The 15467-nt window shown below is 36.6% G+C and overlaps 1 protein-coding gene across 1 annotated transcript in view; it reads left to right on the top strand.

Annotated features, from left to right (window-relative positions):
* Nucleotides 1–1182: 1182 nt before the first annotated feature.
* Nucleotides 1183–15467, top strand: part of RBM26 (RNA binding motif protein 26) — a gene marked incomplete at its 5' end in the record, with an annotated part of 40505 nt that continues 26220 nt past the window's right edge. The window contains 11 exons of the mRNA XM_010191425.1: nt 1183–1301; nt 1855–1991; nt 2848–2936; nt 3527–3738; nt 5604–5864; nt 9156–9395; nt 10866–11006; nt 11384–11524; nt 12550–12661; nt 13445–13604; nt 14239–14403. Coding sequence (XP_010189727.1) covers nt 1183–1301; nt 1855–1991; nt 2848–2936; nt 3527–3738; nt 5604–5864; nt 9156–9395; nt 10866–11006; nt 11384–11524; nt 12550–12661; nt 13445–13604; nt 14239–14403 — 1777 coding nt within the window. The remainder of the gene's footprint in view (nt 1302–1854; nt 1992–2847; nt 2937–3526; nt 3739–5603; nt 5865–9155; nt 9396–10865; nt 11007–11383; nt 11525–12549; nt 12662–13444; nt 13605–14238; nt 14404–15467) is intronic.

Genomic DNA, 15467 nt, shown 5'->3' with positions numbered 1-15467 from the left:
CACTTCATTATCTGTGTACCTCTCATGGACATTTCCATGATAATATCTTATGAACACTTTTTCCTTAGGCTTTCAAAATTACGATTTTTTTTTTTACAGGTAATCTGCTTTTTCATAGTGTTCATATGTAGGTAGTAATAAGATTCTTTAAAAACATATTTAAGAGAGAGACTCTGAGAACCTGATTTTTTTAATCCATATAACAAAGATCACTTCTGTTGTATCACTATTCATTTGTAATTAGTTAGCCTGACTTATCTCCTCTGTCATTCAGTATTACACTTCACAAAGAATCACAGAAGGGAGTGTTGATCTGCCTGAGGGTAGGAAGGCTCTGCAGAGGGACCTGGATAGGCTGAATCAATGGGCTGAGGCCAATGGATGAGCTTCAACAAGGCCAAGTGCCGGGACCTGCACTTTGGTCACAATAACCCCATGCAGCGCTACAGGCTTGGGGCCGAGTGGCTGGAAAGTGGCCAGGCAGAAAAGGACCTGGGCGTGTTGATGAACAGCAGGATGACCATGAGCCAGCAACGTGCCCTTGCGGCCAAGAAGGCCAATGGCATCCTGGGGTGTATCAGAAGGGGTGTGGTGAGTAGGTCGAGAGAGGTTCTCCTTCCCCTCTACTCTGCCTTGGGGAGACCGCATCTGGAATATTGTGTTCAGTTCTGGGCCCCTCAGTTCAAGAAGGACAGGGAATTGCTTGAAAGAGTCCAGCACAGAGCCACAAAGATGATGGAGGGAGCGGAGCATCTCCCTTATGAGGAGCGGCTGGCTGAGGGGGCTGGGTCTCTTTAGCTTGGAGGAGTCTGAGGAGTATTGCACTTAGAATTAATTATTTTGTCATTGGGAAATTATGGAATTATGTTGTATTTGTAATTGGTTTCAAGGCTATTAGACAGTTGGAGCTTTTTCATTCTTTCTAGTTCTTCCTACTTTGCTATGAGGTGCTCTGTGGAATATTGTTTGGAAATATTCTAGACAGTTACTTCTCTGGAAAAGAAAAGTGATACTTAGTGATCTTGCATATCTGGACACTATGCTAAAAGCTGTCCCTGAGGTTTTTCTCAGTTACTTTGGTAGGAAGGGTTTTGATCCTTTTTATGTATTGGTCATACCAGTTCCAGACATTAATTTTTGTAATTTAATTGACTTTTTTTATTTTTTCAAATTTATTTACAGATGTGATGCAGATCCATCTGCCCTAGCTAAATATGTTCTGGCTTTGGTAAAGAAGGATAAAAGTGAAAAGGAACTGAAGGCATTGTGTGTTGATCAGCTGGATGTATTTCTTCAGAAAGGTATGGTCTTTGTCATAAAAATTAAGCTTGAGTGAAAAGTCTGTCTTCACTGATTCAGACAACCTTTTACCATAGAATCATGCATTTATCTTTATTAACTTTTTTACTTTGAAGTAGGTAATGCAATTTTTATTACGTATTTTGCTTTAAAAACCAGGTATATAGCACAATATGCTTATATTCGATATATGTTTTGTTTCTATTGATATTCCTGTAAGAAAACTACAAATGTTAAGAGTTGTTGCCAGAATTCAAAGTGTTTAAGCTCTGTATCTATCCCAGAAATATTCTTCTAGATGTTTTATTAAGAGACATTAAATAATTCAAGGATTGAAAACCTTTATGAAACATTGTCAGTACTGACATGTTCCTCTACTTTGTAAGCATCTTCTTTAAATAAAAGATTTTCAGAATATTATTTTTAAAAACTACTCTTAATTGTTCTAACGTTCTTCTGGATGTTCTGTTTTGTTGGTTTTTAAAAAGAAAATTTTTAAAGCAAGTGTTAACTTAAGTTTTGTGTAATGGATATTTTTATACTGTTTACTTTTAGAAACTCAGATATTTGTGGAAAAACTGTTTGATGCTGTGAATACAAAAAGCTATCTACCTCCACCAGAACAGCCATCATCAGGAAGTCTAAAAGTAGAATTTTTTCAGCACCAAGAAAAAGAAACTAAAAAAGAAGAGGTAGGCATTGATTTTATTTTAAATTTGTCTTTTTTCCTCATTCCTGTTGTTTGCTTATGTAGTTCAACTTCACTGTGTTTCTTTGTTTAACAGTAGTCCCCAAACTACAGCGTTAAAATATGTCAGAAGATTTGTGCTTAGTATATTGAGTACTGCTGCACAAGTTTTCTAAACATAAGTGGGTAAACCAAAATAGTTCTGACCTGACAAATGTAAACAAAGTTCCTAAATAGTGTAGGAGTTGCAATACAACCTACATTAGTTCTTTGCTTAAGATTACTGTTGTAGTTAGGCTGCCCTTTAATTCAGCATAAATCCATGCTGCCATTCCAAATAGCAGTCCTTATTCCTACAGTTGCTTGATCCAAATAATATCCTTATTCTGACACAAGTGTTTATGTTCTTTGTAAAGAAGAGTAGGTTTGTCCTTTTCAACAGCAGCTTAGGTTTGGCTGCATAAAGGTATTTAATCGTAAACTGAACCAGGTAACCTGCTGATGAAGAAAAGACCTTACCATGTCAATTGTTGAATATTCGTGGCTTCCCAGATCTGTCACTCCACCTCAGTATGGATTTTTGTAAAATAGTAAATTCAAATGTATTTTCAGTGCAGCACAACAAGGATTGCTTATTCTGCTTTATTTTCTCCCACCCCGTGCTTTGAACGTTCCTAGAAATAGAAATCCAATACGTTATGAAGATCTTCTAATTGCATTAGATGCAAAAACGTTGTTTCAGTTCAATGCTATTGCTGACTTTGATCAGCATTTTGAGGTTTTTGTTTTTATTTGATTGTGCAGAAGTCTCCATTTATAGTGTAATCATGTTTTGATTGATGTATATGTTTTAACTTCAGATAGTTAAAGAGGAAGAGCGAGAGAAAAAGTTTTCTAGAAGATTAAATCACAGCCCTCCTCAGTCAAGTTCTCGCTACAGAGATACCAGGTAATACATTTTACTTAACCTTTTTGTATTATATCAGTAATCAGAAGGATTTGGATTTTTATAGCGTTAATGAATTAAATATTTCCTTTTTGTATGGTCACCAAATAAGTATAAAAATAAGAATTTAATGAGTATGTGGTTAAACTGTGAGTATATAGTCGACAATGTAAAGTGTTTCTACGTTGTATACACTTGTCACTTTTGAGTTTTATGATTCATTTTCATATTGTAGTTTATATTACAATTATTATGTTCATTATTGAGATTGAATTGTGAACATTTTAATTTAGAAGCCTTCTCTTCAGTAACTGTTACCTTTTTAGTGTTTCCAGCTTGAGGAACGTGCAGTATTGAGCAGAAACAGTATTTTACACACCTTTTTAAGAGCCTGTGGATTGTAAAAGTAAAATGCATAAACAAAATAAAAGAATTTTAAAAGTCTTCTAAGAAGGAAGGAATGGCCGTATTTAGATTCCATTTGTAGTTTTCCAATTTTCCATTACCATTTCTTGATATTTTTAATGGTAGTTAAGTTTTTAAATGAATGGCTTCGTAATTCCTGTAATTAACCTACAAAATTACATGTTTAGGAGCCGTGATGAAAGGAAAAAAGATGAACGTTCTCGCAAGAGAGATTATGACCGAAATCCTCCCAGAAGAGATTCCTATAGGGATCGATACAACAGAAGAAGAGGGAGGAGTCGGAGTTACAGCAGGAGTCGAAGTAGAAGTTGGAGCAAAGAGAGATTGCGGGACCGGGATCGAGACCGGAGCAGAAGCCGGAGCAGAACACGAAGCAGAGGTACCAACAATTGGTCTCTCAACTACGGTGAATGTTGCCTACAAAATTTAGTCACTAATCTTAAAAACTATGTTCAAGATGTACCAAAATTTCCTCTTGATCTTGGGGTTTGTTCAAATTTAGCTTGGTTTCTGTGGAAATAAGTATAATAATATCATAATCATAACATAATTGATTAGATAATAATTTTATGATTATGTTTTGAGTGATTGTTTTCCCCTCTTTACCTCCATCCTTCTATAATACATTTGACTGTGTTGGCCACTTCAAAGCTGTGTTGTAATAGAGGCAGAAAAATCTGAGTCAATTGCATTTCATTAATTTTTAGGAAACTCAGAGTCTGGTTTGGGAAGACAGAGAAATGAATAGCCATCTACAGAGGTAGAACTGGCAGAAATTACCTGTTTGGCAGCAAATGATGTGTCAAGCAGAACAGCACAGCTCTGTTATTTTTGTCTTGTCCTCTCCTTGGTGTCATAGGGAGGGACTGAAATTACTATAGTAGATATTGGCATTTGCACACGTATCTGTAGGACATAAGGCAGTATCAGTATGTACAGTAGGTTTTTTAATGAAGCTTCTTTGGAAACAAACCTGTTTCTTCAGCTGAAAAGAATGCTTTTTTTTTTTTCCCCAGTAGTTGTTACTGATAAATTGAAAAAGAGCATTGGGAGTCATTCTATAATCTCTATTCTGTCTTAAACAATGTGAAGGTAAAAAATAATCTGGTTTAAGACTGTGGATTATTTTTCTTTCTGTAGAATGGGCCCTGCTAACTCAGCCTTAGAAGTAGAAGTGCAGAGTTCCTGAAAATAAGCGAGCAGATGTATTCCAAAGAACTTACAAATGAGCAAGTAAAATATAATGTGGCAGTTTAACTAAAATACTGCAGTGTGATTGAATCTGAATTTAAGGATTATTTTACATAAACTGCAATGGTAGTATCTTAAAGATAATATCTTACAGGGAAAGCTTTGTTTCTTTTTCTAAGCACATTAAGAAAAACCTGGTTTACCCATACTCAACTGCTATTTTTAAGATATTTTTATTAATGTTCCTTTAATGTGGGATTGTTTAAGTCTACCAATTTGTCTCATGACAGAACTCTTCTGTCTTAATCTGGATACTTACTCTTTATTTGATGTTAATACTAGAAAATTAAGAGAATGGTTTGTATGTATTCAGAATAAAAGATATGTTAGTGCTGTATCCGGCTAGGTGTGTTCCACACCTGTCAAATACTGTTATTTCTCCAGTTATGACAAAGCTTTGCATGCAGTTTAAAATACACACTCGAATGCAGATAAAGTGAAGATAAACAACATGAAGATATGTAACTTTATAGTATTTTCAAGTGGTGGATGCCTTTTTCATGCTCTTTGCTTCCCTTTATTCAGATTAATTTTCCATCTGATGTTCCTAAAATGAATGATCGTTACAGAAGATGGACTCTGCTTGAAGTTAAATAGGGTTTCTGCTATACTGTGGTATAGCTGTTACTAAAATAGCCCAGTGACTGACTGTGTACTTTTAAGATTTATTTTTTTCATTAAAACTTCGAAATGTAGAATAATGGAGTAGTTGAGGTTGGAAGCCACCTCTGAAGATCGTCTAGTCCAACACCCTTTCTCAAAGCAGGTAAACTGGAGCAAGTAGCTCAGGTACCTGTCCAGTTGGGTTATAATTAGCTCTGAGGGTGGTGACACTACAGGCACTCTGAGCAAACTGTAGAACATTTCCCATATCTTTATATTTTGAGTTGAATAGATATTTACATAAGTTAGTGGCTGTTCCTGGTTTAAAATGTGCAGAAGGAATCATCCGATATAACTGTGGATTTTTTGTTTTGTCTTGTTTTTTTACAGAAAGGGATTTAGGAAAGGCAAAATACGATATGGATAGAGCAGATCCATTAGAGAACAATTATACTCCAGTTTCTTCTGTGACAAATATTTCATCCGGCCACTATCCTGTCCCTACACTGAGCAGCACTATTACTGTCATTGCTCCTGCTCACCATGGAAATAACACTACTGAAAGTTGGTCGGAGTTCCATGAAGAGCAGCTGGATCACAACTCTTATGGAAGACCTCCGCTGCCAAAGAAACGGTGTAGAGATTATGATGGTAAGTCTGTATTTTTTCCAGTTGCTTTCTGCAGCTATGATTGGCCCGTTTCTGAAAAGACCAAGGTAATTTTCCTTTCTTTTCCTGATCTTCCCTAATGCAGTGTTTTCTCTTACACAATTCTTGAACACAAATTTTATCCCACTTTTTAATCATGTAGTTTTTAGACAATTTTATGTTTGCATAGTTTTTTAGTTACTAGAATTGTTTGATATAGATGAAAGGTAGTGTGTTTTATATTAAAAAAGGTCAGTTTTTACACATTTCCTGTCTTACGCCGTGTTCAAGCCAAGTACTGTATTTGATCGTTTTGAGCATGATTAGCACCTCACTGACCTCATCATTTTTAATTCCATCATACCTAAGAGCTGATTTTTCACTAGAAAGGTCTGTAGCTGCAACTTCATAGGCTCATGCTGACGTATTATTTCAGTGTTTCTTAAAACTGGGTGGGGTTTTGTGTGTCTCTGTGTCTTAAGCTGTCGTCGTCTTGTGCCAAAATCCACACAAGAAGCTGCTTCAGTTGGCAGTGACTTAGGTAAATTCTGCCAGTCAACCTGATAGCTCAAAAGAGTTTAAATATCCCCCTGAAGCTTTTTCTGAGGTTTTTTTTTGTTGTATACCACAATTACGAGTTTAAGATCTAGGCCAGATTACATTCAGAACTCTGATTAGAATAATAATGTGTTTGTTCTGTTTTTTCTTAAAGTAAAGAAAATGGGAGGCTGAGCAGTGTTGTCAGAGTTGTACTAGTGAAGAATATCTTTGCCAGTATATGTCACAGCAATACTATGGAGTGTGTAGAGTTGTGAAAGTGTAGTTTTGTTTTGAAATTTTCTTCTAATGCAAGCTGACCTGCAGAACGTTGTGTCATGGTCTCCCAGCTCTACAGGTGCTTTAGAAAGGAACAAAACATGCAGGCTGGTGTACTTTTGAAATAACATCTCCAGATGTGACATTGAAACTCTGTATCTTTAACAGTCTGTCTTCTGTAGCAGTTTATTATTTCTGGTTTCTGAGTGTGAAGCAAATAATAATGTGTTGGAAATCTATGATATAGTTGTCCTCAAAATTTACTGTTTTGGTTTTTTTTTTCCCACTACATTTCCGACTGTTATAAAAATCTCTCCATAGATATCTCTTCTGTTTGCTTTTCTTGTGGCTGTTCGTGTCTTCCAAATTTATAAGCACATGCTTATATGCTTACAAATTAAGCTTATGCTTAATTATGCTTATAATAAGCTCATGCTTTATTTTCCTGTGCAACACTACAGGCTTGGGGAAGAGTGACTAGAAAGCTGCCAGGCAGAAAGGGGTCTGGGTTTACTGGTTGTTAGCCAACTGAATATGAGCCTGCATTGTGCCCAGGTGGCCAAGAAAGCCAAAAGCATCCTGGCTTGTATCAGGGATAGTGTGACCAGCAGGACCAGGGAAGTGATCCTTCCCCTGTATTCACTATTGCTGAGGTCGCACCTTGAATACTGTGTTCATTTTTGGGCCCCTCACTACAAGAATGACATTGGGGTGCTAAAGTGTGTCCAGTGAAGGGCAATGAAGCTGATGAAGGGTCTGGAGCACGAGTCTTATGGGGAGAAGCTGAGGGGACTGAGGTTGTTTAAGCCTGGAGAAGAGGAGGCTATCGCCTTTTATAACTACCTGAAAGGAGGTTGTAGTGAAGTGGATGGTGGTCTCTTCTCCCAAGCAGAAGATGAGAAGGAAATGGCCTCAAGTTGCACCAGGGGAGGTTTAGATTGGATAATAGGAAGCACTTCTTCACTGGAAGGTTTATCAGCCACGGAAACAAGCTGTCCAGGGAAGTGGTGGAGTCACCATCCCTGGAGGTACTTAAAAGATGGGTAGATGAGGTGCTTAGAGACATGGTTTAGTAGTGAACAGGTTATAATTGGATTTATTGATCTCATTAGAGGTCTTTTCCAACCAAATGATTTTATGATTTAGTGGCTAGCTGATTCCAACACACTGCTCTTCCTGTCTGCACTTTAACATTTGCTACTTGACCCTCTGCAGAACTTCTTTTTTTCTTTAATGTTCAAATGTATATATTCTGTAACTTCCTGAAGATGAGGTAATACAGACTGCTTTTCAGCATCATGTTTTGAGGAAGTGGACACTCAGTTTTCTTCCTATTTTGCAAGATGATTTTTTGAACTTTCTCCCTGCATTGCATTGTATTGTATTTGGGTTTTTTGGAAGGCCTTAATCACAGAATCGTAGAACAGTTTGGAGTGGAAGGGACCTTTAAATGTCATCTAGTCCATCCCCCTTGCAATGAGCAGGGACATCCTCAACTAGATTGAGTTGCTCAGAACCCCGTCCAACCCAACCTTGAACACTTCCAGTGATGGGGCATCTACCACTTTCCTGGGCAACCTGTTCCAGTGTTTTACTACCCTCACTGCAAAAAATTTCCTCCGTACATCTAGGCTACATCTACCCTCCTTTAGTTTAACACCATTGCCCCTTGTCCTGTTGCTACAGACCGTACTAAAAAGTCTGTCTCTTGCTTTTGTGTAAGCCTCCTTTAAGTATCGAAAAGCCTCACTAAGGTCTTCTGGAGCCTTCTCTTCTCCAGGCTGAACAACCCCAGCTCTGTCAGCCTTTCCTCATAGGAAGGATGTTCCAGCCCTCTGATCATTTTTGTAGCTTTCCTCTGTGCACCCTCTTTAATGCTTTACCTGCATGTGAAAGAAACGTGAATGCATTTTCACTTTTTATGTTTACATGTCATATTTACATATGTATATATACACCTGTACAATACATATATCTGTAAATAACAAAACTTTTTGTTCTTACATAATGACATTGAACTATGGCAAAATATTCTCATTCTAACTGAAATAACTGCAAAGATAAAAAAGAATTGGAGTGAATTTTCTCACATTGGAATTTTATAATATTAACTTCTAACTTTGAGTAGTTTTCTCAATCCCAGTATCAGCAATTTTTACTTAGAAATATTGTGATTTTGTTAATGTGATGACACACACATTTCATTCTTTGCTTTCACAGTTTGTTACCATTCAGTGCAGAATTAATTGTTCAAGAAAAGTCTAACTCCTATATTTATTCTGCTAGAGTGTTGCTGCAATCTTCCTGTGTGCTGACTGTTGAAATAAAGTTAAATGGTCAGTTGAATTTTATAACATAAAATTCTGCTGGTATGTGAAGCTCTTAATTTACAAACTGTTGCATTACACATAGAACTTCTCATATCTACTCTGAATCAAACTACAGTTAACAACAATTCTTTTTGGTTTGGTGTTTCAGAAAAGGGTTTCTGTATGAGAGGAGACATGTGCCCTTTTGATCATGGAAGCGATCCAGTAGTGGTAGAAGATGTGAATCTTCCTGGCATTCTGCCTTTTCCAGCACAACCCCCTGTTGTCGAAGGACCACCTCCTCCTGGACTTCCTCCCCCTCCACCAATTCTGAGTCCTCCTCCTGTTAACCTTAGACCTCCAGTTCCGCCACCAGGCCCCTTACCCCCTAGCCTTCCACCTGTAACAGGTAATTACAAAAGATTGAAACACATTTTTTAGTAGAAAATCCTGGATGTTACTTAGGTTGTGTGCAGTGGAAAAAACTGTTTTAAGAATGCCAACTATAGCTCATAAAGTTCTACTACGATCTACTATGGCGTAGCTTACCCCAGAATGGTTGGGTTTTTATGGCAGTTGTTGCAAAGTTGATTGTAAAATTTGCATGTTAAATGTGAATCTTGAATACAGAATGATGTTTCAATTGTGTTTAAGCGAAAGCATGGCATGACAAAACTCAGTTCCCTGAGTTTTCTGGAGTTGTCTGAAACTGACTATTGTTAGAGAAGGGAAGGTCTTGGAAAGAATAGATGCTGGGCATTTCAGTGGAATTCTCTTTAATTTTAATAGTACATGACCACATCAAATTTATGCCTGAAAAATGTAATTTCCGATTAATTTTGAAACTAAGCTTCTAACTAAGAAATAAAATTTAGCAGCTTGTTTACTCTTTCATTGGAAAGTACATTGGTTCAAGCACTAAAAAAGACATGAAGACTTATGTGCCTGGCTCTCATTTATAAAAGAATAGTTTAGTGTTCAGTTTCCTTCTGTGATTAAAAAACTGTTATGATAGTTTTATGTGATTATTCCTTTCTCTCTTTTTTTATTAACTTAGATGCCCCACTTGGTGAAATTATTCAATAATAATTGATACTTGATATTGCTTGAAAGTTTCTTAAACTGTTTTCATTTCTCTTTGATAGTATATTTAAGTAAGAACTGAATTTATTTATTTGACTTAGTATAGAGAGTAACTGTATTGCTGGGGTGATCAGTTGTGCTTCGCATGCTATTTCCAGATCTGTGTGAAAAGTCCAAATATGTGACTTAGTATCTTTTTCCAAAATGTAGTTTTGCCAGTGATTAAATTAAAGGTCAGGCTTGACTGCTCACCTTTGAAAGTGTCACCTTACCTGTTGTAAAAAAAAATAATAATTGAACTAAACAAATAAACTCCGCAATTTTGAGAAGGATCTCTTTGACTTTCCACCAGAGTTGTATGTTTCTTCTAGAGTGTTTGAAAGATAATTTCAATCAAGTTATAGTTATTGTCATCATAGAATATTTTTGTTATACACTATTAAGAAATTGAATTTATTTCTTTTGAGGGGGATTTACAGAGCTTTAAAGATCATCTGTTGGTGAAGATAAATACTAGGTTAGCAGTTACATTTTGCTTGTAGAAAGAAGATATTTGGAGAAATATTTCCAAAGCACTGTTGAAATGCTTTTCTCTGTAATCTAAGTTCTGAGTAATTTGCTGCTGGTGATGGTTTCATATGAATGGATGATACAGCATGTCTGTATGCATGCCCCTCTCACCCTCCTTTTTTTAAATAGCATTAAGAACATTTTAGATCAGTTTCCATATGAGTTGAGCGTAATGTAAGTCTAGTGGATAATAAATGAATGCAATATTTTCCTTTGTTTTTGACAGGACCACCCCCTCCACTTCCCCCATTGCAGCCTGCTGGCATGGATGCTCCCCCAAACTCAGCAACTAGCTCAGTTCCTACTGTTGTTACAGCGGGTATTCATCACCAGCCGCCTCCTGCTCCACCCTCTCTTTTTACAGCAGGTGTAGTACTGAGGCTTTGCCCACAAGGTTTGCTAAATAGAATAACATTGATTCATATTATAGTGTACTTTGTAGAGATTATAATTTCGTAGTTTGGAAGAATAACTGTTATTTAGACTGTGTCAGTAACTTAACGCTCTTTTTTTTTAAGCTTAGTTCAGGACAAAAGTAAAATTTGCATGTAAATGTGGTTTTTGACTGTGGAATAATCTTTTCACTGTGTTTAAGCAGAAGATTTCACATGGCAGTTTTTTGGGATAGTTGTTATACATCTCTTTGATTGTAACTGTACCTTGTAATTAAATGGCATACCGTATTTGAAACCTTAGGGGTTTTAACTGCAATTTATTTTAATTAGACAATTTCTTTGTTACCAGAAACGTATGACACAGATGGCTATAATCCAGAAGCTCCAAGTATAACAAATACTTCAAGACCCATGTATAGACATAGAGTACATGCCCAAAGACCAAATTTGATAGGACTCACATCAGGTGATATGGATCTACCACCCAGAGGTATGCTTTCAAAGCTACACTTACTTAGTTTAGCTTGTTTGCTGACATTGAAGCAGACTGAGACAGTTTTCAGAGAACGTAATGCTGAAAAATACTACTTTTTAAAATCTCCTGGAATTAAGAGAAGTTTAGTTGAGCAGGGATGTACGCTCAGTATCTGGGCACATGGTTAATGGGTGCATTTTTACACGTAAAATGAAATCTCTTGCTAGAGTATTGCACAGTTTACACTTGGCTGTAATAACTGGTCACTTTGTGCATCTTTTATGCAGAAAAATTGTAATGTTTCTGTAACAGACTCTTAGGATTATTTTTGCTGTGGAGAGGAGAGAGTAATTTTAACTTGGTAGCAGACAGTTAAGCATGAGTAGACTTTACCTTACTAGTTCCTATGGCCTTAAGAAGCACCAGCGTACAAAATGAAAGCAAGAGGGATAAAACCATTTTTTTTTAATGTGGGTTTGCTTACATTTATATATATTTGTATTTAATCTTATGTTTCTGTTGTTGTATTTTCAGTGAGGAGTCCCCCAGTATGATTCCTGTTCTTAAGCAAGAGCCAGTCCTCTCCTACCCTATCCCTAAATCTTGCTTATAGGTGTTAGTGCTCTGGAGTACTGTACATTTCCTATCATGAGAGTATTTTTGTGTGCCATCTAGTAGTAGAGGGAAGGTGTTAGCAGAAATGGTGTCAGCCTCAAAGTATTGTATGGTCCTTGTGAATCAGTGAATGCAGTCATTTTGAGGCAGATGCCTTCTGTTACACCTCTTTTGTTTTCATTATGTATGATGTTACTGTGACAAAGTGAAAGCTATTAGCAATTTTGATCTATCACAGCATCTGTTGATAGCTAAAAAGAAAAGTCTGTGACCAAGACTTGATCCTCTTTGAACAAGGATCATAGTAATTTCAAAAGAAACAGTTGTACTTTTCAACTCAAATTTAACGTGAGCAGAATACCTTTTTACAATCAAGTACACAGAAAATGCAAAAAATATTGTAAAATCTTTTCATCTGTTTACAGAAAAACCTCCTAATAAAAGTAGTATGAGAATAGTGGTAGATGCTGAATCCAGGAAAAGAACAATTGGTGCAGGGGATGGTGGAGTTCCTGCAAAGAAGACTTGGTTTGACAAGTGAGTGATCATTAACACAAGGTTGGAGTAATAGTTGGAATACCATGGAGCTCCCTTCTGTAATCTGAAATGTATATAAATCTATATAAATTGCAAGCAAGTTAACCTGTGAATAACCTGACTGTACTAAAGTAAATCACACTATAGGGTGATCTACATTTGACTGTCTTCTCTCAAAGGCAGTATAGAGGTAGCTGAAGTTGCTTTGGATGATACCAAGATCTACTCCCTGGAAGCTGGAATGACCTAAGAAACAGAAGCTGCAGTGTGGTGGTTGTTGGGCATACCTGATTTTAGTTATGAAATATGAATTGTATTATTGCTATTTTGGATTGAGTTGCCACGTATATTACTGACAGAAAATACAGGGTGCAGTGCTTAGTGTCCAGAAATACCTGGAGTTAGAAAAGGTTGTAAGGTATTTTAAGAGATTACTGGGACTGAGGAGAGCCTTGAAGTAATAGTTATTTGTAATATTAGTGGGGAAATACTTTTTTGGAAAGAAGCAATATGGAAGTCAGGACTTGCTGACACAAGCAAATTTTTGTGAATTATCTCACAGATGCATGTGCTTGGGGTATGCTGAGAGTATCCATGGGGAAAGCTGCAGGTGTATGGACCTGTGCGCTGTACTCTTCTACACTTTTCTAAAATTGCAGTTTTAAGTCTGCAGATCTTTCTCTCTGTGTCTCATTCACACGTGCTCCTGTGTAAGCATATAGAGTTTAGTATTGTGTTTACTAGCTTGCTATGGATTTCTGGCTTGGTTTTTATTTGTTGCAGGCAAAATTTTAACAGAACAAATAGTCCAGGTTTCCAGAAGAAGGTGCAGTTTGGAAATGAAAATACAAAACTTGAACTGAGGAAAGTTCCCCCGGAGCTTAACAATATCAGCAAACTTAATGAGCACTTCAGTAAGTTTGGAAACTTAGTCAACCTGCAGGTAAGAGTCAACAAAGAACAGAGTATCCTTTGATTTAATGATAGAGGTAGTTGCTGAAGGGAGGATGCCAATTGTTTTTAACTGGTTCCATGACACTGTTCTTACTATTTTCCTAACTTGTTTCTTAAACATACTCTCATTGTTTTTAATGGAATTGTCATTGAAGAAGCAGAAAATAAATTTTCTAGTCTTCTTATAGATTTTGAACAAAAGTTTTCCTCACAGATAACTTTTAAAATACATTGTTTAGAAAATTAATTTGAACTGTTTTTCCTTCACCCCCTTTTTCACGTTTGGATCTGATATTGTAAAACCTCTGTATTTTTTGAGATAAATTATGAATACTGAAAACCTGTGTTTCTTATCCAGAAAACAGTCTCTGTGATATAATTGCTTTCTAATCCCATAGTAGTGGTGTTACATCCCTTATGATTACTTTGTGTTTTATCTGAGTGACCCACACTTACAAACAGAAATAAGCAAACGCTTAGAGAAAGAAAGCAGATGTAAAGAACTAAGGCCAAACTTGTGTTGTTGTTACCTGTTGCAGGCTGTATGTGTGATTTTATTATAATTGAGACACAAATGAAAATCCTGCATGCAGTAAGTTTTGTTCCTCTGTTTTAAATCTTAGGTTGCATATCAAGGTGATCCAGAAGGTGCCCTTATTCAGTTTGCCACACACGAGGAAGCAAAGAAAGCTATATCAAGTACAGAAGCAGTATTAAATAATCGTTTTATTAAAGTTTATTGGCATCGAGAAGGCAGTGCACCACAAATACAAACTGCCACACAGAAGGTAGAGGATCTAAGTCTGTTCTATCTAGAATGTTATGTAGGATACAATCTTTTAAACACTTTTTAAGGTATTTATACAAGGTAAACTAAATTCTTTTGAAATAATGAATACTTAATGTAATTCTCTTCCAAAAGTTACTCTTCAATTCTAGATTCTTTGACCTCAGTTGCAAGGTAGTTGATAAGCAAAATAAGAGTGAAGGTATTTAAAGAAAGCCCTTCTGTGACTTAGGAAGAATTCCACCCTGTTGTCATCTCATGTGAAGCAAGATTTGATGCTGCTGTCCGCTAAGTAATGTGTATTTTACTTTAACTAGTATATATTACTTCTCCTGGAAGATAATCTCGTTCTTCTAAAAGGTGCTGTTTTTTCCAGTCTTTTCCTAGTTCCTTTCCTGTTGAGCACGTGTACTGCTATAGAAAGTAGCAGTAGAATTTGTTTTACACAAAGGTACCTATATATATATATGCATACACACATGTATGTATAGGTAGAGGACATGCGCACAACAGCGTAAGAGCAGAGCTGCATTAGAGAGACTAATTTTGTGGAAATGGATCAGGAACATCTTAAAATTTGAAGTGCAGAGAAATGTATTGATCTCCTTGGTATCCAGTGACAGAACACATGAGAATGATTCAAAGCTGTGTCAGGGGAGGTTCAGACTTGATTTTGGGAAGCATTTCTTTACCAAGAGGGTGTCAGACACTGAAACAGGATTTTTAGAGAGGAGGTTGATGCCTCATGCCTGTTAGCGTTCGAGGCATTTGGATAATGCCCTTGATAACATACTTTAACTTCTGATTAGCCCTGAAATGATCAGGCAGTTGGACTGGATGATCACTGTAGGTCCCTTCCAACTGAACTGTTCCGTTGTTGTTTATTTTTTTGATTGAACTGCACAGTAGAGTACGTACTGGTAGTTGCTGTGTGCATTGTCACATTGACAACTTTTAAGAATATGAAACAATTACTATTGTGGAGCTTAGATTCATAATGTGTGGCAAGCAACTCAGATTTGTTAGCAGGCTTAGTGGTTGTGCTCAAACGTAAGGGCAAGCTTG

The sequence above is a fragment of the Mesitornis unicolor genome, unplaced genomic scaffold (assembly GCF_000695765.1).
Source record: "Mesitornis unicolor isolate BGI_N332 unplaced genomic scaffold, ASM69576v1 scaffold19519, whole genome shotgun sequence".
Lineage (NCBI taxonomy): Eukaryota > Metazoa > Chordata > Aves > Mesitornithiformes > Mesitornithidae > Mesitornis > Mesitornis unicolor.
The sequence above is the reverse complement of the archived record's forward strand: the minus strand, read 5'-3'. Positions and strand labels throughout refer to the sequence as shown.